The 25,064-nt window shown below is 34.4% G+C and overlaps 2 protein-coding genes across 3 annotated transcripts; one reads left to right on the plus strand and one right to left on the minus strand.

Annotated features, from left to right (window-relative positions):
* The first annotated feature begins 4,906 nt into the window (after positions 1-4,906).
* On the plus strand, positions 4,907-18,844 carry LOC138323869 (long-chain-fatty-acid--CoA ligase 1-like). 2 transcript variants are annotated; one of them, XM_069268769.1, is made up of 22 exons: positions 4,907-5,425; positions 6,032-6,216; positions 7,219-7,327; positions 8,366-8,433; positions 8,956-9,057; positions 9,578-9,677; positions 10,348-10,520; positions 11,089-11,121; positions 11,373-11,424; positions 12,142-12,215; positions 12,792-12,869; positions 13,273-13,407; positions 13,772-13,854; positions 14,065-14,215; positions 14,624-14,696; positions 14,859-14,947; positions 15,055-15,171; positions 15,507-15,560; positions 15,717-15,806; positions 16,080-16,181; positions 16,529-16,600; positions 16,879-18,844. In XM_069268769.1, exons 2-22 carry the CDS (start codon positions 6,052-6,054, stop codon positions 17,023-17,025), a joined length of 2,067 nt encoding a protein of 688 aa, XP_069124870.1. In that variant the 5' UTR covers positions 4,907-5,425; positions 6,032-6,051; the 3' UTR covers positions 17,026-18,844. The 2 variants fall into 2 exon arrangements, with proteins under 2 accessions (XP_069124870.1, XP_069124872.1); XM_069268771.1 differs by lacking the exon at positions 4,907-5,425 and adding an exon at positions 5,541-5,783.
* Positions 17,728-24,996, minus strand: LOC138323870 (meiotic recombination protein DMC1/LIM15 homolog). Its single transcript, XM_069268772.1, has 13 exons — positions 24,858-24,996; positions 23,202-23,246; positions 22,820-22,870; positions 22,588-22,683; positions 21,666-21,748; positions 21,006-21,100; positions 20,426-20,498; positions 19,732-19,823; positions 19,381-19,454; positions 18,925-19,039; positions 18,557-18,617; positions 18,248-18,364; positions 17,728-17,865 (listed from the first exon to the last, which is right to left on the minus strand). Exons 1-13 carry the CDS (start codon positions 24,909-24,911, stop codon positions 17,796-17,798), a joined length of 1,026 nt encoding a protein of 341 aa, XP_069124873.1. The 5' UTR covers positions 24,912-24,996; the 3' UTR covers positions 17,728-17,795.
* Between the last annotated feature and the right edge of the window lie 68 nt (positions 24,997-25,064).

A 25,064-nucleotide genomic window follows, 5' to 3' on the forward strand; every position in this document is an offset into this window, starting at 1 on the left:
GACTTGCATTACAGAAAGACCAAGTTGTTTTTGTTTGTTTTTGATTTTGTTCTCTTATTTATAAACAGTTCCTCTGTCATTTGTACTTCGTAAATTGATAGTTTTGAAAATTATTATTTTTTTTCATATACATTTATGGGGGTTTATTAGATATGTAACTTTAAGGGCCAAAGTTAAATAACTAACACATGTATTCAGATTTTCTTATCTTGTCTATTCTTTTTCCTTTCATTCCAATAAGAAATTAATTTAAATTATTGCCTCTTTCAAATGTTCTGTTTTGTCCTTTACATTTAATCTACCACATTATCTTTCTAATGCTTGGACTCAATTCCTATGGGCAGACTGAGGAAACTCTATCATTTGCTTTTTTATCTAATTATATGGAAACTTTGTTTTACACTTCTTGAGCACTACCTGGAGTTGCACCGACTAGTTCCTTTCGTTTGACAAGGGCCTCTCACTAGCTATTCTGCAATTCGGATACAACTCATTAAGTCTTGGTTGTCTTACACCTGTTCCTTTCTAGATTCGATAGAATTGGGCGAGGTGTTCCTTATACATTTGTCAAGCAATATGAAATGAATGTTAGATTTCTGGAGAAGACAAATGAACTCCTGTTAGGACATTCTGATACCAGATATTACTTCAGTCTGTATATCACTCTCCAACAGCTTTGTTTGCAAAACGTTAATGAGCTTTTAACTTGCATAATAGTTACTGTTAATTACTCTTTTCGCATACATGAACTTTAATATTTGATATCTACTTGATAACTGTTCTCATTTGATCTTAATTGAATAAGTAACCAACTCCTAAATCCAATCCTGAAAAACGACATTTAGAATTCTGTATATGTTGTGCTTCACTCACAGTTGGTCAAACATTTTATACTCTTCGCAGGAATGTCGTGGTGAGAGTGCTGATTTTCACTATTTACAAAATACGTTGTATAATAAAATTCTAATATTTTAACTTTATTTACACTTAACTTCTTATTTCATTATTACATTTATAATATAGGGTATTCGTTTTTTTATGTCATTCAATGTCAACAAGGACACGGCGGGGAAAAGAAAAAAAAACTTGGCCTATGGCCATATTTTCTTACTACCCAGTGGTAGAAGGACAAGACATATTAACCATTCGGTATAACTACAGCTAAGATGAAGATTTTGATTGGTTGGAACAGTCAAGGTTAAGCAGAACCACCTTTATGGTTTTAGAAGAGGTTGGTGGCTAGTGGACTGCACCCAAGCGGTTGAGGGCTAGTGGTAGATCACCTTAGCATTTATATAGTATATATTATATCTAAGTACCCTGTAAACGACGTGTCGACGATTAATTGCTATTTATGTAAAAACTACAGAGCCCTCATCGTCGGAGACCCACGGGTGATCGCACTACACTACGCTAAGTGTAGCGTAGTGTAGTGCGATCACCCGTGGGGCTCCGCATCTGGGGCTCCGACGATGCGGAGCCCTTAGTGCTGCCGTCTCGATTAGCCATGCAAGTAGGGCGTTAGAATTGTACATGCTGCCACTATTGCATGATCATAAGATGCGACTTAATTTAGGATCTTATCTTTCCTCTTCTTCCTAACTGACTTAACTTTCCTAATGCCTCCCTTGACGCCGTCTCTTTTTTGGCCCTCGGTTGAGCGCTCGCCCCTGTGAGGTAGGCTCTGGGTTCTGTCCCCTGGCCGAGACGCACACCAAAGTCTTTTAAAGTGGTACGTAACTTCTGCTCCTGCTTGGCGCTCAGCATACAAAGGACGACTGGTTTCGCCGTTGTTAGTATAATGTGTGGGCCGGGGTGGGGCCTGTTGCTTGGTGTCTTCGTAGGCATGCTTCAGTGATATAGCACTATAAACAAGGTCATAACAGTTCCTACTATTAAAGCAAGGGCGTAGGAAGCGGGGGGGGGGGTGTGGGGGGGCAACAGCCCCCGCTCAACTGTTCGCTTGTGACGGTCGACCCACAAACCGTTCCCCAGGGGAACGTGGGGGGGCAAACACTTTTTATGTAGACATACCCCCCGCACCCCCCACATTTTTCGGCCGACTGAGATTTTCTAAAAAATGCTTATGTGAAAGAAAAAAAGGGTCCGCCTGCATATTTTTTGTTACCTCATTCTAGGAAAATTTTCCGCCTGCGCCGGCCGCATTTCTTAAAACGTTCAAGAGCACATAAATGTATCAAACCTTAAATAAGTTAAAAATTCAATTCACACAAACTATGACTAAAATTGTCCAATCAAGGGATTCTATATACTTTTTTAAAAAAATTTTCTTAAAAGATCAATTAGTTTTAAATGTCTTAGGCGAGACAATTAATTTCATTTTTTTTTATGTTACACAAACAAAGTGCCGATGGCTCGTGTTGAAGACACCGGATATTCAGATACGAGTATAGAGTTGACAAAATGTGTTATGGACGACATAAATTTTATCAATTTCTAAATGCAGGGGTACGTCTCTTTTTTGGCCCTCGGTTGAGGGCTCGCCCCTGTGAGGTAGGCTCTGGGTTCTGTCCCCTGGCCGAGACGCACCAAAGTCTTTTAAAGTGGTACGTAACTTCTGCTCCTGCTTGGCGCTCAGTATACAAGGACGACTGGTTCGCCGTTGTCAGTATAATGTGACCGGGTGGGGTGTGTTGCTTGGTGTCTTCGTAGGCATGCTTCAGTGATATAGCACTATAAAAAGGGCAACAGTTCCACTATACAAGAAGACACAACACGAATATACCAGTCTCCCAAATTACACACCTCTCACGCAATCCACCGCATACATGGGAGGCCGTCCTTGCATGACCCTGGCTATTAATAGGAAGTTAATTAATATAATAAACAAACAAACAAACTAACAAACCGATCAGCGATAATTAAAGGGGACACATGTAGCTGTATAAGGCTTATGCAGATTTTAGCGTGCATAACTACATGTATGTACTAGCAGAATACATTTATATGTTTCTGGTAGTACGATTGAACCTTTCGTACAGTAAAGCACTATGTAAAACATACATTTGTCATTAGGCTCTAGAATATCGAGGATACAGATGATTTGATATGTAGAAGTTGTAATTAAAATACTTTTGGGTTATGATCGAAAAAGTTCTGTGAAGTCTTCAAGGAAATTAGCACTCGTGTCTAAGTTAGTACTGGCCATGAGGTATGGTATGGCTGATACCATCAACACGAACCTACTATCAGAGTACGGCTGTACCTACTTCAGACAGGCCTGGCCTGTCGACATGATATCTACTCCGGAGTGTTAAAGATTGATGATAGTGATAATTTACCGCTACATCAAAGTCGACCTAATCCCCCTGATAATCTACATCTATACCATAGCAGGGATATATAATTATAACATAACGAGTCGGATTCATTTGTTTCCATTTTCACATAATATTTGATACACGGAAGTGCGCCATACCGTATAGTCGGTTATTTTCGCGGGATAAGTAATTTAGCGATTTGGACCTAAAATAAGAAAAAAATAATTTTATTGAATAAAACTGTCGAGATTAGGCTTGAAGTATAAATATATATATATAGATATGATTAAGCCGATTCTTAAAATGTTTTACAGATCAAAAATTCTCAACCAATCTGATAGCCCGCGAAATCGCGAAAATATTAGATGTCCTACGAAAATATCATTCCCGGGAAGGTGACCGTCTTTACGATATTTTCAGTTCAACCAATTGATGCCGGTCTGGATGTATCGGTTAATGGAATATCTGGTTTCCAACATGTACAGTTTCCAACATTTACATGTACCATTTAGTCTTCGTCTACATGACTCCATCTATATTGCTAGGTTTTGTCCGACTGTTCAAAATATCGGTGTACCATCGACATGCCGTTTTTCTGTATTCGCGAGTAGTAAACGTCGCAAATATACCGGTTTGTGGTTTATCCAGTTTCTAAAATTTTCCAGTAAATGGAATGCAGTTTTCAACAAAAACCGATAATCGGAACATTTCAAATGTATCGTATTTCCAATCCGTCCCATTCCAGTGACCTTGTCACCAGACTTAGACAGTATGATTGACTGGTGCCTGATGTCAAGGTCAGAGAATACTCCGATAAGGCTTTTGTAACACGTGCTCAATGGTGCTCTTGGCGACAGGTACACGGGTATATAACAATATCCCAAAATATGTACCACGTGTTCACTACAAGGAGTTTCCTACCTTTAATGATATGGCTTTAAAATACGTTTTAAAGACCCCGTTTAAACTAGTATTTTCTGTATGCCTATATACCACTTCTTATGTGTACTTGAACATAACTGAGTTGATATAAAGTGTCTACGCATCTGTCCAAATGTATTAGATATCACTGTTGACTCGTAGATTGTCGTGTTGCTTGTAAATTTGAGCAAAATATGCAAACATTATACATTTTTTATTGCAAGACCACAGGGTTCAGTACATATCTATGTCACCCAATAACCATGCCATTATGTTTACTAGTGTTTATAGCATGCTGTAGGAGCGACGGTTTGACCGAATTAGGCTTGAAAAAAACACACATCGAGTCTTTAAAAGTCTAATATAAGTGCATTTTCCATAAATCTCCATGTTTTGCCCCAAATACAGCAGTTAAACATTTTTTTTCTCAAAACTAGTCTTTGTTTCATGTTCAGTGTTTCTAAAAGCAGAGACATAGATATCCCTAACATTCATATCCACATATGAAAGAACATTTTTCTCTCGTATTTCGACGTTTTATTGTAATTTCATTACTATGATTGATTATCCATCATTTAAAAATAAACTCGAAAAAATGTTACTGCAAGTCAATTCTCCATACATGAAAATTACGTGATATTTTCAACGCAGATTGCGTAACCTGTTGTTTGTATCTTTTACAGTAAACCTAGCCTGGTTTCTGGAAAAAAAGTTAAAATTGTACCGAGAAAATAGTAATTCGGTTGACGCTGTGACGTCACGAGGCTGTATTGCCTCAGGCGACATTTAAGTGTATTGCCATAGACCAGCCAGTATTACACCCGTAGGTACGGGAGAAAAAGCCATTGACAAATTTAGGTACGAGAGAAAAATGCCATTTACAATTTCAAGTCTGTCTCAATGGTTGAATAAAAACACCCTGATAATTTGACCTCCTCGGTAGCAGCCGGTTTTGTCTGATCGAGCTTCTTTTGTTGATTTACTGACGTAACTGAATGTCGTTAACACAGCCTGAATTTAACACTAGTGTCGAGAACAGCGATTGTGGGCAGAAGTAAGTTAGATAATGATTGAGATACGGGTGTACGGTAGTCGATATACTGTTTACTTATATGGTACACCCACCTGACCTTACACACAGAATCTATTATGACGGACGGACGGGGCAAAGTTCGAAGACTACATTCCTCGGACACACTGGCTTCCCTTAACAAACTGGATTGGTAAGTCACTCAAATATTCTACTAAATATTACCATTAATTATGTTAACTGTCAACTGTCATCGCCGTCAATGTTAAACTTTATAATACTAAGACATGGACACATTTATTATTGTTCCGTGTGTAGTGGGCCGTGCCTGATGTAGGATAGTGTGTCCTGATATCACACATGTCTAGTTTATATAACAGTACTGCAGTCTGCTAGACTTTAAACTGTATGGTTCCTAGTCTGTAGATAACATGTAATTCTATACAGCATAAAATTATCCCAAACGCTACCACAGTTTATTATAAATTGGAGTCAGAACATCGTTCATCGTTCATCGTTCAATGGTACAGGGATTCGATGTCAAAAAATAGGTACGTAACATTCTTTATTGTAATGAATGACATTTTATATAATCAACATTGATAACATATTTGCGTACTTCACATAGTTGTCTTTGTAGCAATAAGTCTCTTGTAATCTACAATGCAAAATAAGTTTTAAGCAAAACGAAGCAAAACTTATTATATCAAAAGCTAATATAATAAGTAATACTAGCTAACATTAATCTTCGCTGATCCAGGTTTTACCACGTATTATGATAAGCTAAATATGTTTGTAGCTGATGTGACAGCAGGTCTAATGCTCAAGAAGACGATGGATTGTGTTGGATACAGTGGAGGGGCTATGGTAGGTCTGGGAGCAGCCACTGCTGTCACAGCAGCGGCAGCGACCTACTATCTGGCTACCAGGGCAGAACCGATGGTCACTGCTGTGGACTTGAATAACCAGTCTGTTATACTGAAGGTACGTAGTGAAATAAAGTCTGAGGACATTAAAAACATGATAGGCACTCATTTGCCTCTTGTCATAGGCTAGAATGACCTTGATTGGAAGGGCGTATAATGTTTTGTTAGTGTATAAAAGCCAAAGTTCACGGGGAAAAATCTTTCATAGTATGGAAACTACCACATGTGAGTGGTCATACTTGGTGTGGTGGCTGACTTGTAGTGGAATGTCAAACATGGTCACCACTATGTCACCGCAATTCAAAGTTGGATGATTACTGTAATAGTCGGATGTAAGATAATGAATGACGATTTGGTCAGCGGAAACATTCTGAATTATTCCTGACAATCTGTTCACCTTTATTTGGTATCCCTTTTGTGTAGCATCTATTCTTTAACGCCCTTGCAAAACCTGGAGACATAGGAGGACAGTTGTCAATGAATGAACCAAAACCAGCAAGATGATTAAAGGGAACTTGTCAAAAAGACAATGTAATAAAACATCGGTTGGTTTGTTTGATTTCTTATTTTAAAATAGTCAAGGAAAGACTCACATGCCCTGCAACTAGGACGTACCAACTACCCCATTGCATGATCGTAAAAGGTGACTTTTGTGAGGTTATCTTTTCTCTTCTTGACTAACCATATTCTTTCTGACGTCTCCCTTGACACCGCTTCACTTCTAGTCTAAAGTCGAGCGCTCGCCCTTTTGAGGAATGCTTTGGGTTCTGTCCTTTAATTGAAGCACACCATAACTATGCACAATAAGTGCGGTAGTGCCTGCTCCTGCTTAACGTTCAGCTTCAAAAGAATGTGACGACTTGTTTATCTGTTGTCGTTATACTGTGATCGAATGGAGCGTGCTTTTCGATGTCATGCTTGTCTTGGCCAGACCATGAAATGGAACACGTAACGCTTGACAGTTAGTTTCGACAGGAATTGTCAAAAATATGTTTTTAGGTCATTGAAGTAGAATCATTAATCATTATATCATTAATTATGTTCTTATTTCTGTTTGTAGGACGGCTCAAGATGTTCACACTTCGTGAAAGATGGGAAACAAATGCAGTCCCTATATGACGACGTTAGAACTACATATGACTGTTTCCAAAGGGGATTGCGAGTGTCAAGTAAGCTAAACTGTAAAACTTCTGAATATCCATTATGCATGTGGAAAGGCAAACGTTCATTGTACCTCTCCATTAAGGTTTTAGACCTGTTTAAACTAGTGCTATTTTTACTTCTTAGGTACTTTAACATAACTATGTTGATAATAATATAAATAGTGTGTATGCATCAGGCCTAGGCCTAACGTTTAGTAATACTGTTGACTCGTAGATTGTTGTTTTGTTTGGCAAATGTGCAATACATGTAAATTATAGATAAGCAAGTCCACAGGGTTCGGTACATATTTCTGTCACCAAATAACCGTGTCATTATGTTTACTAGTGTTATAGCATTACCTACCAAGAGCGCTGGTTTGATCGGATTGGTCTTTAGAAAAGCATACACATCGAGTCCTTTTTGACCTTGTCATGCAAATGGCGGTTGTAGATTTATCATGTAGTTTAAACAGTGTCTAAAATCTTAATGCTTCTGGCATTTCCTGTCTGATGCCCTCATTATCAATACGTTTGTTTCTAAACATCACTAACAGGACATAAAAACTGACGGAACATATTTAAGGTACAGTCCAATTTTAAATGTTCACCCTTGTGACGTTGGTAAAATCTTTTCAGAGCATGGCTTACAAACTTTTCCAATAATTTTCATCGGCGGATACCCACAGCAGATAAATATGCATGCGAAACGGATCTGCAAATGGAATTCAGTTATAGACATTTGACGATTAGAAAGGATATCTAGGCCCATTTGCTCAAATGGTGAATGGCTGGTTACAATTTAAAGACACTTTTCAAATCAAGATAAATTTTCAGCTGAAATAACTTCGCCATTTGATTAAATTGCCCCGAAGTATTCCATTATTTACGTACTTGTCCCTTTTAGAGAAAACGTAACAACAGTTTTTATAGCAAATACAAAATGAAACGTTCTCTAATCATATTATTACGCTAATCATCTCTTGAACAACTGTGCCCCGGTGATTACCAAAGCGGGAACTGTCACAGATAATGTATTACGTTTTGTTTCATATTTGTGGTGAATAGATGATGGACCATGTTTGGGAGCGAGAACGGGACCGTCAAAGGAATACGAGTGGTTATCATATAGACAGGTTAGCATGACATCTTCCTCTGGCAAAAGTGAACTCTATAGGGTATTCTGGATAGCTGTATCAACGTCGAGTAGAGTACATTCGCTGACGTCTCTGTGATTATATGTTTGTAGCCGTATTTAGATGTCAAGGCCGGCTCATCTTTTACAGTATGGAATCTAACGAGTAACTGCCTATTTATCGATTTCAAAAGTTTAGTTATATCGAGATAGGTTACCCAAAGTAATAGGATATTACTAGGAACTTTTTATGAAGAATAAAAGAATTTATCAGATTCTTAATAGCATTTTCAATTTATAAATTTGCTAAGCAGAAATATTACTCAAGACAATGATTCGAATTTTGTTTGAGAAATATTGATAAGGTGTCGACATTCGCAAGAGGTGAGTAGAGAATCCCCAATCACCGTCTGTTACTTCTTGGAACCCATTTTATTGTGACACTTTGATAATTTTGCTAATATTGAAAACTGAAACATTATTTTCATGCTCAAAATTAAGAGGTATATTACTATAACCGCAGGTGTATGACCGAGCCATTGCATTCGGGTCGGGACTGTTAGATCTTGGATTAAAAGCAAGCAATGATGAATTTCTTGGGTTTTACAGCATGAACAGAATTGAGGTTTGTATGCCTGTTGAATGTATTCATATTTTGTGCTTCAAACCATAATGCATAATTAATAATTTGTTTGATAGCATTGTTGATTTTAACGTTTTTGCTCGAAAAATAACAAAGTGCTCATACATAGATGAAACCGGAAACATGCAATGTATTTCACGTTTTCTTGTCTAACCCTTTTACTAGAATTATAATGCTATTTATTCTATTAAAATATATATAAATCTATTATACTAATATGCGGTGTTTATTTAGCAATAAATTTGATAATATTGTTGGTTTTATCCTTTTTCTCGAAAAAATACCAAAGAAATCACGCATCAATGAAATCAGAGTTGTGGTGTAATTTATTTTTGGAATGAATTTAATGCAAATTATTTAATTATGAAATTATACAATCAAACCTCAAAATTTCAGCGAGAAATTCGATTCATGAGTGTTCGAATCATAGAGGCTTGACTGTACTAATCTAAGCTTATTATCAACATTTCTATAAAGCTCCATATCTCTTGTTTACCCGCAGTATGTGGTGGCTGAACAGGCCAGTATCATGTTCTCCATGGTCTCTGTCCCTCTATACGATACCTTAGGTACAACCGCCTGCAGCTTCATCATCAACCAGAGTAAGTCACCAAAGTCTTTTGATTGTTCTATATAGTTTCAACATTTTATTATATTTTTTATACATTTAGCTCAATATTACTGTAAATAATGTCAATACAAAGGGATGAGGTAACACTAAACATCATCAATACCTTTTGCTATCTTAAAGATACTCCATCGACGACAGAGCATAAATGATATTCATCAATTGAACGATAAATGGTGTTTAATCATGTATATATATGTCTAATTAACACAAAAAATATTATAAAATAATTTATTTTGTCTTTGGTGCATGAGCAATCAGTACTTCATTCCATATAGGATATAGTGCTACGGAATTTTTTCGGGATGCAATTAATTATTTTTTATATTTTCAACTTGAAGTAAAATTAGAAACTTTTCAATGACGGTAATCGTGTAAATTAAGTAACTTTTGTAACTGAAGAAAAATACTAAATCGTCTGCTCCTGTTTTTAATAGTGAAAAAATACCATTTATCAACGGTGGAACATCTTTAAGTTATTTTATGAAATTAAATTTTGTAAAAATGTCGATTTTTGTCAAAATCATGAAATATTACCTCCTTGAAAATATTTAGTTTTTGACTGGCATAGAGAATAATGATAACGTTCATTTTCAATACAAAACTGTGACTTTGTGAGTGAAGCACTATCTCTTTCGTTTTAGTTGGTATCACCCATGTGGTATGTGACAAAGTATCAAAGGCGAAGACACTGCTGGACAGTGTAGAGACGACACCGTCTCTTAAGTGTATCATTCTGATCGAGGAGGTGACGGACGAATTGAAAGAACTAGCTGCTGCTGCCAAGATAGACATCGAAGAGTTCAGTGTTGTAGAGGTAATATTTCTCTGATGCATCTTTGTTGTGTAGTACAGAGAACGGTAAACCAACTGATTTTCGCGGGACTTAATTTTGCGTTACCATGCCTATAAGAACCTTTTCACGGTGATTTTATTTCGCGATTTAGACTTTTATAGTCTATTTTCATACATTTGAAAGATTTTGACGGTAATTCTATTTTTTGCGCTTTTATAACGCCCTAAAATTTAAATCGCACACGAAAATAAGTTAGTTTCCAATAAGTGATGTAAAGGTAATTATTCCATTGCTATTACATGTAACGTTACATAACGTCACATATAATTTGAGATGTCTCGGTAAAGTTGATTTTCCCTTTTGCCCACTACATATATATAATATTGTAAGTCATATCTATTTGAAGTAAAATTTTCCTGGTATTTATACAGCATTATACATGTATTACTGCATGACACATATATTTCAAATGAATGTCGCTGAGAAAATCGTTGTGTCATTTTCATGGGTTATTTTGAATTTATATACGAGTATTAGATTTCCTGGATGCTTTATGAATTGATAAATTATCTTGTATTTATATTGACAGTCAAAAGGAAAGGCGAACCAAAGAGAACCGAAGGTAAGTGCTGTAATTTTGCTCAAGAGGTTACACTTCCTTTATGAGTTGTAAGATCAAATTGATCTGGACTTAATTTGAGATAATAAACATTTTTGGACAATGTTCATCGTTTTTTGAGACGTATGTATGATATGTTTATGTAATCGAATAAATCAAGAGGTCAAGATGGATGGAGAACAGTTTGCTCTATTTGGCGATAATTCCTTCCCATATCTGTAATCTATGTTATTATATACCATTGGATGTTACAGCCTCCGGTACCAACAGATTTGGCTACTATATGCTACACAAGTGGAACTACAGGTATTAAATAATATAATCTATTATCACGTCTATGGATATCGTTGGTTAAGATAAATTGCTAATTAAATAGCTACCACTTCGTGAAAAAAAAAGAAAAATATATCACCGTCGGCAGTTAGATTTCGTTTTAGTCATGCAAGCCTTCAAACTTCATAAATTAATGAAAACCGTATGAAATATTCATATTTGGCCTTAGCATTTACCCAAATTTTGTATCAAGCAGACCAAAAACTCCTGTTGTATGAAGGTGACGTACTGGATTGCCTTATTTTGTTTGTACGTAATAGGTAATAGGGTCCCGATTGACTTGTTTAATCACTCATGTACTGGTAATCGCTCTTAGTCACATTTGTCTCGAAGTGCGTGATTATGATTAAATCAGTGTGTTGTCTGACACTTACACACTGTTACTAAAATTGCAAAGGTTGATTACCCCAAATTGATGTTACGTTTTCAATGCATTCTAATGAGTTTTTTTTGTGATAATTTTTGTGGTAATTTACATCTGCAATATTTTGCGTTATCAGTGTAAATAATTTTTTATTGAAATAATTATTTTTGTGGGTGTTTTGGGAGTGAATTTTGTGTTTCCAATACACGATATTGTATTGTAGCGACGTTTTCTTTTTCATTTAAAGTCTATAATCCAGATATTTACCAAGTGTAACTGTAATTGAAACTAGTCTCATGATCCGTTACTCTTAATTGATTCTATAGGTGATCCTAAAGGAGTCATGCTTTCCCATCAAAACCTTATTAGCAACATGTCAGCTGTAGCATATACAGCACTGGTAAGTTTTCTTGGAATGCATTTAAAGATAGAATAAGAGGCCTATACTTTGGTTTCGAGACCCCAAAACGACGTGGATGAAGTACAATTTACCGTCGATTAGTCCCACCTTCCGGTGATTATGACGAAACTCACGTCAAATGATGACGTCATAATCACCGGATGGTGGGACTTATCGACGGTAAAATGTACTTTACTCACGTCGTTTTGGGATCTTAAAACCCCCGTATTGAACTTCTTAATAGGATCATAAATTAATTAGATTGGAGTTTATTGCCTTTTGGTGTACCAGAGCATACGTTGAAAAATAGTTCTAACTTTTACTTGAGTTTAAATATATGTTTTCGAAAAATTGCATCTCAAATTTGAAATTCGCTTACTCTTTAGCATTAAGTAAATTAGAAATTACAATTAAACCTATCTTTGCAGATCACCAAATGGATGAAATGGACTTTATAACCAGACTGTCTTTATACATAGGACGAAATGTGTTGATATCAACCATTTTGTGGTGCTAAGGCATGCATGTATACTAATAAACAGAGGTGCAAATTATTTAAACTTTCCTCCATTTCAGAAAGGTGTAACTGTCACACCGCAGGATGTTCATCTATCCTACCTTCCCATGGCGCATGTGTTCGAAAGAGGCATGCAGGTAACATTTTTGTATCAGGCATTTGCACGAATGATTAAGCGTTAAACCGTTACAATTAAGCAAATATCTTCAGACTTTGGATGCAACGGTTTACACAAATTGTTACGCATTCAGGTAATATGTATAATTTGGCTTCGAATTGCACATTGGAACTTAATTTGCATTATGCATTGTTGATGGTCATACTATCAAGCGAATTTTCTCAAGATTATTTCCAAGTGTGAATTTTATATGAAAATTCATATTGATATTTGTCTTAAAGGTTTTTTCGTTAGAGATAAAAAAATGTAACTTCTAAATCTCATTTTATGAACCTTATATGAAAACACTCGTGTAGTATTCTAAAATCATGAATGGTATAATGTGAATGAATACGTTTTGGAATATCCACTTCTAATTACAGATCGTGGCATTTATGCACGGAGCTCAAATCGGATTCTCGAGGGGTGACGTGAAGTTATTAACTGAGGACCTCCAAGCTCTGAAGCCCACAATATTCATAACAGTACCTCGTCTTCTAAACCGTATATACGACAAGGTAATTGCTAATTTGTTACTATATTGTATTCAAAAGGATAATTTCGCTGGTGTGAAAATAGTCGAGATAACTTTATAATTATAATAATTCATGGCAAGTTATGGCGTTGTGACCTGATGATTGCTGATGTGGGGAATACTTTTTAACCACTCGTCCATCGCGGCCCCAAGATGAGAACTAAATGCGATGAGATAAGGTGATATGTTCAAAGCCAGTTTTGTGTGCTCGGTTGTTCAATTGTTCAGGCCAGGTTTCATTGCACAACATAATCAATAGTTCACAATGTTGTCGATTACTTAGTATGTCAATATGTCAGACTTTCGAAACTACCTATGAAACTACCTACATCATCACTCTATTGCAGATACTGTCTAGTGTACAAGGGAGCAAGCTAAAATCAACGTTGCTGAATATGGCCCTGCATGCGAAAACGAATGAAGTGAAAAGGTACCGATTTTGGTTAGGATTAAGCTTGATTTACATATCTGTATATGCTTACCGGAACAAAGTATAATACTTATATGTCAAAAATTATACGAATAATTATATTACTTATGAGCATCTCGACATTATAGCCATCCAATTTCATGAATATGAATAAACTAAAATACACCTAAGAAGTTCATATTTTGTTCATAAAATGTTACGAAATTTTAGAGGTGTGGTGAGGAGAGACAGTATATGGGATCAGCTGGTGTTTAAAAAAGTGCAACAAACTGTAGGGGGCCGTGTAAAGATTATCATCACTGGCTCAGCTCCACTGGGAGGCAAGGTCTTAGACTTTGTCAGGGCGGCATTTGGATGTTTGGTAAATATCTTTCCTACCTTCTGTTGACATTTCAGCTTATCTATTCCTTAAAATTAGTGCAATTCAGTTGTTCAATACTGGAAATACTTTTAAAACAAATATTAGCGCTGTACATGATTGGTGCTTCAAAGACAGACAGCGCGAAAAGCGCTAAGATAAATCTACCGGTAAATTAAATACGTTAACGGTAGTTTCTTATTAGACAATGTCCTATGTCCATCTTTGAAAAGAAGTCCAAGTTAAATCATCAAATACAAAATGTGTATATCATTTTTCCTAACCAAATATCGGAGAAACTTAACAATATTGGTTTTACTATCATGATCAAAACTTCAAAGGAATGCAATGCTTCTTGCCACTGTTTTATTACTTAGTAAAATTTAGTTGTCATAATATAATGTGTTTAAGGTATTAGAAGGATACGGACAAACAGAGGCAGCGGCTGGAATAACGTTTAACGTACCAGGAGAGACCGAAGCCGGTGAGTGTTCGCCATAAAAAACCGATTAAAATATCATGAAGAAGTGAATTATAGTTGATATTGCATAAAAGGTTTTAATATTAATTTATTTACTCGATTATAATACTAACAGCAAGGACGTATATGAATCCTTGATTAAGAGTAACAACTCCTAAATTTCAGGTCATGTTGGATGTCCCTTGCCCTGTAACTTGGTCAAAGTAGTTGATGTTCCGGAGATGGACTATTACGCTACTGATGGAAAAGGAGAAGTAAGTTTTAATTACAAAAGAAAAAAACCATGATCTGTTTGTATTTCGTCGAAATATTGAATTAGCATTATTGTAGCAATTTCAGCAATATTTTCATCATTACTTAGATCTGTGCCAAAGGGGACAATGTATTTGTTGGCTATTACAAAAACCCAGAGAAGACAGCGGAAACAAAAGACGACGATGGATGGCTTCACACAGGGGACATTGGTGAATGGCTACCTGTGAGTAAAAATATCGTTTTTATGCAAACAAAATTTTACAACATAGCCTATACAATAATTTAAAAAAAAAATCAATAAAATGCAGTAAACAATTTTATTTCATATGAGAAAATATTTTAACATGTAAAGATTAACTAGGAATTGTTATTAGACAGACAAATTTAATTTGCATTTAAACATTATAACTAAAGCATGAAATTTAGTTGCTTTTTGGAGTATCGTAAAACACCAATTCGGCCTAGTTTTTATATGGTTTGAATTTATATTTTGCATATAAATTGTATAAATTACGATAAATTAAAAATTGATATATTCTTTATTGTTTTCGTCTACAGAATGGAGCTTTACGAATCATCGACAGAAAGAAAAACATATTTAAATTGGCACAGGTATTTTTCTTACATATGACGTCTTCAATCTGATATGAAGTATCACTTTTTCTCATAATGTTGATAAATATTTAAAATCAATTGAACTTCTTTTTCCTATTATATTAATAAATGTGGATTTTCTGGTTATTTAAGTCCTGATTTATACAATTACAGGGTGAATACGTGGCAGCAGAGAAGATAGAAAATGTCTACATGAGAAGCGAATTCGTGGCGCAAGCATTTGTCGAAGGAGACAGTTTAAAAGTGAGTTACCATGGTATCAAATCCACGAAATGCTATGCACAATACGTATTTGTAGTTCACACATAATTCGAGAACGGATATACAGAAATACAATACAAACACATTTTCGGAAAAAAAATCAAATCAGAAGTTATGATGTAAAAGCATATTACATAATGCCGCGTGATAATAATGTATTGTTTTTTGTTTGTTTTTTTTTTAGACGTAAAACGCTCTAGATTAAGTAAGATTAGGGTCAGCGTAATATCGTAACACAATTTTTGTCTGTTTAAGCCTTACCTCATGGGTGTGATGGTACCAGACATTGAGGTCGTGCCAGCTTGGGCAGAAAAAGAAGGACTACCTACGAAAATGGACGAGCTTTGTACCTGTCAGGTCGGTTTCTTTTCATTATCTTTAAGGTGTTCGCCCCCGTTTATACTAATGATATTCTGTGTGCCTATATGTCACTTTTTAGATAAACTTGAACATGACAGTGTACGCATCGGGCCTAACCTTAGGAATCACTGTTGACGCGTAGATTGTTGTGTTACTTGTAGACTTTGGCAAAATATGCTAAAAATTGTGCGTTTCAGTTTAAGTTTCCCACGACGAAAAAATGCTCAGTAGCTTTTATAAACATGCCTGGATGAAATTGTTTTGAATTATTTACAGATATAAAGAAGCAAATGCCTTACTGAAAACGAAGCGTCAAGTGTAGTGTTTTATTTATATTTTTTCAGAAACTAAAAGATGTAATACTCCAAGACATCATCAGTGTCGGTAAATCCATGGGATTGAAATCTTTTGAACAGGTAAATAAATTGAATCAAATGTTTGAACTTAACAGAATAGACAACATTTAATACAATTTCATTAAAAAACGTTGTTGAAGAGAGCATTCTGGTCGCTTGTTAATCCGTTGTTGCAAAATATGTTGCATATTTTAGAAATACAAGTCTATTTTCTTTGCTTAAAAGGACGAGGTCTACATTTTTCTGTCCTTTATGTAGTTAGTATAAAATGTCAAACAGAGTATGAAGGTTATAAAAATCAGAAGAAAAACTTAATAATTTGTTTGTATCTTCTTCAGGTTAAAGATATCCATCTTCACTCAGAACCATTTTCAATGGACAACAACCTATTGACGCCCACTTTCAAAAATAAGAGACCTAATTTGCGGAAATTTTTCAAACCCCACATCACAGAACTTTATGAGAAGCACGAAGCAACATCATGAAAACGTTCAATGTGCTACATAGGTGAATCAAATTGAAACCATTACTCTAGAAGGTGCTAAAACAATTTTTGGTTCGCGATTACATTGTGTTTATTGATTGTCAAGCATTATAAACATTTGCCATGTTATTTCATTTGATTCTATTTGTTCTTTATATAACAAATAATGTCATAACTGATTCCCACGTGAGATGAAAAGTTTTTACATATTTACATATTTACATATTTCCATAGCTAGAAGAAAAATGTTAAGAAATGCAGCTCACGATATATCATGTTACATTATTTTTTTTGTACCGAAAACGTCCAAATGTTAACGCTACTTATACGCTTTTTGGGCACAATAATCACTATGATAAATCTCCTTCATTGTTCAGCTGTATTTTGCGTCAAGATGTGAGTCCACGAAGTCAGTTACATGTATATTTATAGTTTGAATTATAGATGTCGGCAAATCCATATGGTTGATTTAATGATTTTGTTATCAATATATTATTGATAGCAATATGACATTGCTATTAAAAGGAGGCTGAAGATGATATTTACTTTTTGCTATAAACTTTTTTCTCAAGTTCTAGTGCGTAAGACTTAAGAAAACTAACACAAACAAAGTTCAACGATGTTTATTACATGAATATATTAATAACATGATTGAATATCAACTTGATTTCACAATAAAAACGATCAAATAAATAAGCGTCTACATTTTTGTCACATGAATAGAAAATATTGAATGTCTTTTGAACTTTAAACCAGTAAATATCACTATCATCATTCCTTTGCATCAGCGATACCTCCTGCAGTTATGGCATATGTTGCTTCATTTTCAGGCAGGTCGGGGCTAAAGAGAAATTACAAAACTCCATTAAAGTTCTTTCTCTTTTTTCAAGGACCAAGGTATATTTTTTCGATTTGTTTTCAGCTATGGACAGTTCAGAATATGCTCTATTTTGATAGACCAAGGCCTCAGAGAGAAAAAAACCTATGTTCAGTATTGGCCATTACGGAACTACCATACGTACGTCTTTTACACAAACTAGCATTGCGACACAAGAGGTGAAAGGCTAGTGGTAGCTGAATGTCAGGAACCTCAACTCAACAATCGAGGCTCTTACTTTATTTGCATTGGGTTGATTTCATTTTTTTTATTCCCAGGTCTTTGACAATTAATGAGATTTTTAAACGTGAAAATTAAGAAAGGAAAGCTTAATTAATTAATTTACCTGTCATATATTTTGGCTATTCTGTTTTCTCCTCTTCCTTTCCGTAGACTAAGTCTTGTAGTTGACGCATGCGCCAGTATGTTTCCACCAATTGGTTTCTTTGGATCAGCTTGGAAACTTATAAGATATAAAAAGTTTAACTTTATAAATATATTGTACACAGCGAAAATTGATAATCATATATATATCTTTTTACATTTTTCTGAACATTTTGACATTATCGTTAAAGGATTTCACAAGAACACTGTTATACGAGTACGTGTATCTAAATTTTCCAAAATTAAAATTCTTATGTAGAAGTATACGTACGACATGGTTGCTCCTGGATCAGCTGTCATCTGGTTTGTTACAAATACAGCTACATTGTACTCTGAAAATAATTTCAGTATCGAATATTAGTAAATTCAAAATTTAGAGATTAGATAGAGAAGTGTAAATAAGTGTGTTTTTATCTATGAATATAGATTCCATAGTTATGAAAATATCTTATTGTAATAATTTCTTTTTCAATTTTCCACAAGGTTGAGATTGTAACAATTAATGTGGCTTTAGAATAAGCCTTCAACTTCTTTCGAAGTAAAACTGGCAATGGATGTATATTTTACTTTTATTTATTTATTACGTTAAAACATAGTCATACTATCTGATGATCAGGCAGCAATATTTCTTTCATTTACCTTCAGATATTTTCTGTAGTCTCGACAGCATTTGGGCAAGTCTTTGTTGTCTATCAGCTAGCTCACCTCTACCACTGAAATCCACTCTAAAGAGAGCCATTATAGAATCGATGACCTGTAGAAATAGAGAGTCGAAATTAATAAGCATCAGAAATCAGACTAGGAAGCATCATTTCATTATTAAACAATATTTTTTGTAAATGTAAACTTTGCAGTAAATTTGAATCTTTATTCTCGTGAGTTCGATAGTAAGAACTCATCAAAAGCTAGGTGATACATGATCTCTTCTCATCATTACAGTTGCCTTTCCATCCACATCATCATTACCATGAGTAATGTTTGCGACCTATGTAAACTAATATCATTATAATATTATATAGTGATAGATTGCAAAGCGCCGTATTCCAACAAAATAAAAGGTACACCACAAAAAGTTAATCTTAAATATTTAGTCACCAGAAGTTTGAAGACACCTGGTTCCTCATAGAATTTCGCAGCAACAAAGTCTAGCAGTTCGAATTGGTGTTCACCTAAAAAGAAGACATATATATATTAATTAATTGACACGAATTATGTGGTATAGGTAACGTTAACTTCAATTTACTATAAAGCTGATAAGGTGTTTGTGAATAAAATGTCTAAGTTAAAATTAACGTAATGACATAGTGTTAGGGTTAATAATCATTCACTTATCTTACTCGACTGTTTCACAAGGACGTCTGAATTTATTTTAACAATATAGAAGATTCCCTATACCGTGTTTATTCATTCCTTTATTGATTCAATAACATTTAAATTTAAACTTACTTGTATATGCTCTGGCATAGAGAACGTTGTCCAAAACCGCACTTTGATCCAGATTGAATCGATCAGCGATTGTTCGTAATCTATCTGGACGGCTTTTTGAAATTAAGGATTTATAACAGTTGCGTGGCTGTGTATTCATTATTAACTTTTTGTAAAACAATATGTGTTAAAATGAAATGCCAAACAGTACGTCATCTGAATAATAAAACTGGCTCAAAGAAACACAGCAATCAGTAAACAAATCCATCTTAAACATGTATTATGATATGATTGTTAGTTTAATATTGTTTTCTGTAAGTGCTATGACATGATTTTAAGTTCAATGGTTTTCTGTGAAGTATCATTTTACTTATGAGTAGATTCTGGTGATTTTCCTTTATTGTAAGGATATGCCTTCGCATTTTCCGTGTTTTAATGTAAATATTTTCATTTCTTCATGTGTTTAACAAAGTATAAATAAATAGTAATGCAATAAAAATGTAACGCGTTCATTCTTTCTGTCATGGAAGACCACGAAACGACATGACAATACTACGAATTTACCCTATCTTTCTATGCGCGCATTGTTTTTGACAAAATCAGTAAAGTGTATCGGTAAAATATCAACTTTTGAATAATATAAGAAAATCAAGCCGTGTGAACTTAAATACTTTCTTAGTATGGTTTACCAATGATGCTTTACATAAAAGGATACAAAGTATTCTCTGTGTCAATAAACATTACTTTCCCTCCGGTGTAACCATTAGCTCCCGGCAGTTGGGTTGTAACTAAAATGACAAATACATATAGGCATTTACAGCAAGTTACAACGTTGTATTTATGACCAATAAACTATTTCATGTTTTGCATTTTGTAGAAACTAGAAGGCATGATTTTAAGAAATAGTATACGCGTAATGGTAGCGTATATCATATTCAGGTAAATACATATATGAAAATAAAGTAAATTAAAAAAAAACAACCAAAAAAAAAAAAAAAAAAACAAAAAAAAAAAAAAAAAACTGACATACTTCGTAGCAACTTAATTAGAGACTTTAGTATAATTGCAATACGACAATAGTATATACTTACCACATAATGTATGCAATATCTGTGTTTTTCCTGTGCGATAATTACAATACGACAACAGCATATGATTACCACACAAAGTATGCGATAACTGTTTTTCCTATGCTATAATTACAATACAATAGTATATGCTTACCACATAACGTATGCGATAGTTGTGTTTTTCCTGTGCGATAATTACAATATGACAATAGTATATATACTTACCACATAACGTATGCGATAGCTGCGTTTTTCCTGTGCGAAATTCTCCAAACGCTTCTGTTATAGACATGCTTTCCAGTCCGCCGCCAATAAGTTTGCTTTTGGTAATAAAGTGGAATTTTTGCAAAATATTACTACTAAAACCGCTTATTATAATATATATTAGCAAGAAAAATGTCGCTTGCTTGTTAATTTCAGAAATATTGAAAATTAAATTTATCCTGAACAAATTTATTTATCCCTTAAACGGCAATGAAAATGGCCAATATTTACATACCTATATAACGTTTCCAAAAGGATAGTCTTAACTATATATATATCAAAGGTGATCAAACAGATTTCAAATTTGTTATTTGTATTGGTATTTGCTTTCGAGTGTCTAGAATGATATATGGAATAAATTCTAACGCACTTTATTTATATTGTTATCACATGTAACAAAAAAAATACAATGTTATGCAATGATTTTCGAACAAAAGATTATTTAATCCTTGAACTTCGTCGTTATGAAACACTCACAGAAGTGAATAATTCCCCAACATCCTAACAGTGCCCTGATATTTCCTGACAAACCTATTTTACTTTTTATGTTTTGTGATACATTTTCTTCTCGGTAGAATCAACAATTGTTTTCAGTCGAATTTAAATGAAGAGCATATTTACTCAAATTCTTGACTGCCTGTCGAAATTCTGAAGACCTGCTTTCTTTTGTCGGAGTACTCGAGTGCAGTAAGAAATCCGGCATCCTAAAATAGAAGATGTTAAATCTGCAGTGAAATCGATGACCAATATGAAGATGGCTTAAAGCGCCTTTAATGTTTTGGGGCTGTTTATCAACCAAAGCAGTTTCACTGTTTTGTTACAGTGAAAGCAAATTTACTTCTAGTAACGGACAGTGTTGAAAAACTAGCTATTGCATCGACGGATACTACACAATACTGTTAATTATGGCCTCCATATGAAATGAAATGCATGTAGTGAGTGCAGGTATGTTAAGGGATATTGCGATATGTTTGTAATGCTATCTCACTGAACATACCACTACATACACCAACACACCCCACCCAGCCAAGACACATTGATAAGGGCATACCAGTCGTCCGCTATCGTTATGTTTAGACGCAGAGTGGAAGCTGAATCTATCATTTTTAAGACACTATTAATAGTATGGAGATTTGCAGAGCAGCCTTTCTCATATAGGAGCGGCAGCTCAACTGAAACGGTGTCGGTGAGGACGTTGAGAAGAAGAATGAACATTATCCGACAGTCGGGAGGATAGAACCACCATAACACTGATCGACGTTACATGACAGTTAAAAGTACAGAATTGACAGTATTTTAAGAGAGTGTATAACTCTGGAATACAAGGAGAAACACCACGGACACATGGTCATGATCAGTAACTGTCCCACATGGGTTCCAATTCAGAGGTCGCCAAACATTTTTGTCATGGTAACCTTTCTACTAGTACATCATTCAAATACTAATAATTCCATTGATTTTGATATGGTTGTGATTCCCTTCCTATGAACAGTTCATTTCAATTAATATTTGAAATATTTGAACATGTAACGAAACTACTAACACTGAGTTTTGCCGATGCTTCTTTTATCTTTTCCATCTTCGCTTCCGATATCCCTTTGATATTACAAAGCTTTTTCTTGGTTGTCATTTGAATCCCCTGCAAAGAGCAAAGTATAAACGAGAAAGATTAAGTACGGTGTCATGTTATCATTTTATTCCTGTGTGTACCTTTAAGCTTGAGCCCATGAGCAGTTTACTGAGCACAAGATTGACATTTTATTTGTAAAACTTACCTTGATAGTACATATCCCAGCTTGCTTTAACTTCTTGATGTCTGCAACATTCTTTAATAAGAATTAAACATATTCATATTATTATAATATTTATGTATATAAAATAACATAAAGATAGAATTATTCTTTTTATTCTAATAAGCATATATGGTGTTCATGTGGTAACCTAAAATGTAATTTATTTGTCTTCAAACCTTAATCATTAGACAATTTTGAAATTAAAAATTTTGTAAACCTTTGTTACTCAGCAAAGACAATGCTGGATAAAATCTCAATTTCATTACATCATTACCTGAATTATTTGCTTCAAGTCGTATACATACATGTAGATAAACATAAAGGTATATAGAAAATAAATATAACTTTATGAATAAAATCTTACAATTCCATGATTCTGGAGCATATCAATGTCTTGAAATAAGGATTCCTGAAAAACAAAATTACTGACATTTCATACCATTTTTTCATAGACAAGATCAATGCTATTTTTTCAAACTGAAAACTTCAACTTTAAAGTTATATGAATAATTGGGCGAAAAGTTTGATGTGCTATGTTTTCTTCAGTAATCTATTTAAAACCATAAGGTTTAATGAATAAAGCTATGAAAATCATTCAAACGGACAGTCAAACATATATGATACCATATATTACCTTAGTTAGAACACAGACGTTATGCACTGTGAAATTATTGTTTTTTATGTCTTATGTATGTTTAGATTACCTTCAGAAATCACTCTACATACTACAAGTAATACTATAAAATGTGAAATGAAATTGTAGACAACAATCTGACCATATGTTCTATTTCACTGCTCTGAAAATTACATTAATATAATGATTTTTGGCAGTACTGCCAAAAATTATTTTCAGCATATTTTTACCTGTAAAATTTGAAGCTATGCATTGGAAGTAATTTAATTCTCAAAATGTTGGTAACTTTTTGTGGTGAATAACATATCTAAAGGTCTTCTTGATTCGTGAGTATGAAAATTACAGCACATATAACTTCAATAAAGAAACACACTGGTAAAAGGCAGTGTTTTTCCATTTATAACTTGAAAAAATAGTTATAAATCATAATTAAAACGTGATTAAGATAATGAGGAGATTAAGAAGAGTCTGCAGTTCGGACAAACAAACCCCCAAAACATTGATACAACCAACATTCCGTTAAAAGCTGTGCTACAACGTATTTGTGTGCATAGTTTTGATGAGGGTGCTGGGGCTAAAATATTTACAGGGTATTCAGTAACAAATTTACCTAACATGACAAGCTCTTTCCAATCCTATAACATTGGTGATTGGAAAGTTTATTGACTGGTAAGAATTTCCGACATCAAGAATACTATAAATTGTTTATGGAAACGAGACAACGTTACTTTATACAAAGTGATGCCCTAGCAAAAGTTAAAATAGTTAATCTACAATCCGTTTCTAACGATCTTGCGATCACCTGTAGACCTCTACTGGCAGAGTGTCATATAGATCTACATGTACTACAAGAAACAAGATCTACAATTTTTTTTATTTAACGTCGCATATTGATTATCAAAACAACAATATGTCAACATTATATATGTAGAGCTATTATTGCGTATGATAATGTACGAATATTAAACCAATTTAAGCCCCCATCGGCTGATCTAGTCTATCTTCTACACATAAACTTCTTTTTGTGACATGTGATATTCTTCGTTTTACCCTCAACTAAACTAGATTCTAGGCATATTCAATAAAATGTGTCTTGTTGGGCATATGGGCCTATAGACTAGCTAAAGTCCAGAATTATTTAAAAGGAAAAATACTCTTACGTCCCTCTATACTCTATGTAGTTTATCTTTGCTACACTTTTATATGGTGTTTTTAAAGAAATGACTATATAAATGTCCTGTAGCCGAGTGATGTCTTTAAAACAAAGAACAAGCACAAAAACTCTTTTTGCACAACGACTGAATAAAATCAATGTCAAAATTAGGTCTACAAATCGTGAAAGGGCATTTATCTCTGTTTAAAGAACATAAAAATGAATATCCGTACGTCATCATCTTCATTTTCCAAAACTTCTTCGACGACTTGGTCTTCTGTTTCCATCTTGCTTGCTGTGGTGTAACCGTGTTTAGGCCTAGAGCTCGGTTTTGTCGTCTGCTATGACAGCCGGAAGTCAACTATCCAGTAGTTTAGTCGTGTTAGTGATACGAAACGAAACAATGCGTTCCTTATGAAAAAAAAATGTTAAAAGCTTAT

This window comes from Argopecten irradians, chromosome 5 (genome assembly GCF_041381155.1).
Source record: "Argopecten irradians isolate NY chromosome 5, Ai_NY, whole genome shotgun sequence".
Lineage (NCBI taxonomy): Eukaryota > Metazoa > Mollusca > Bivalvia > Pectinida > Pectinidae > Argopecten > Argopecten irradians.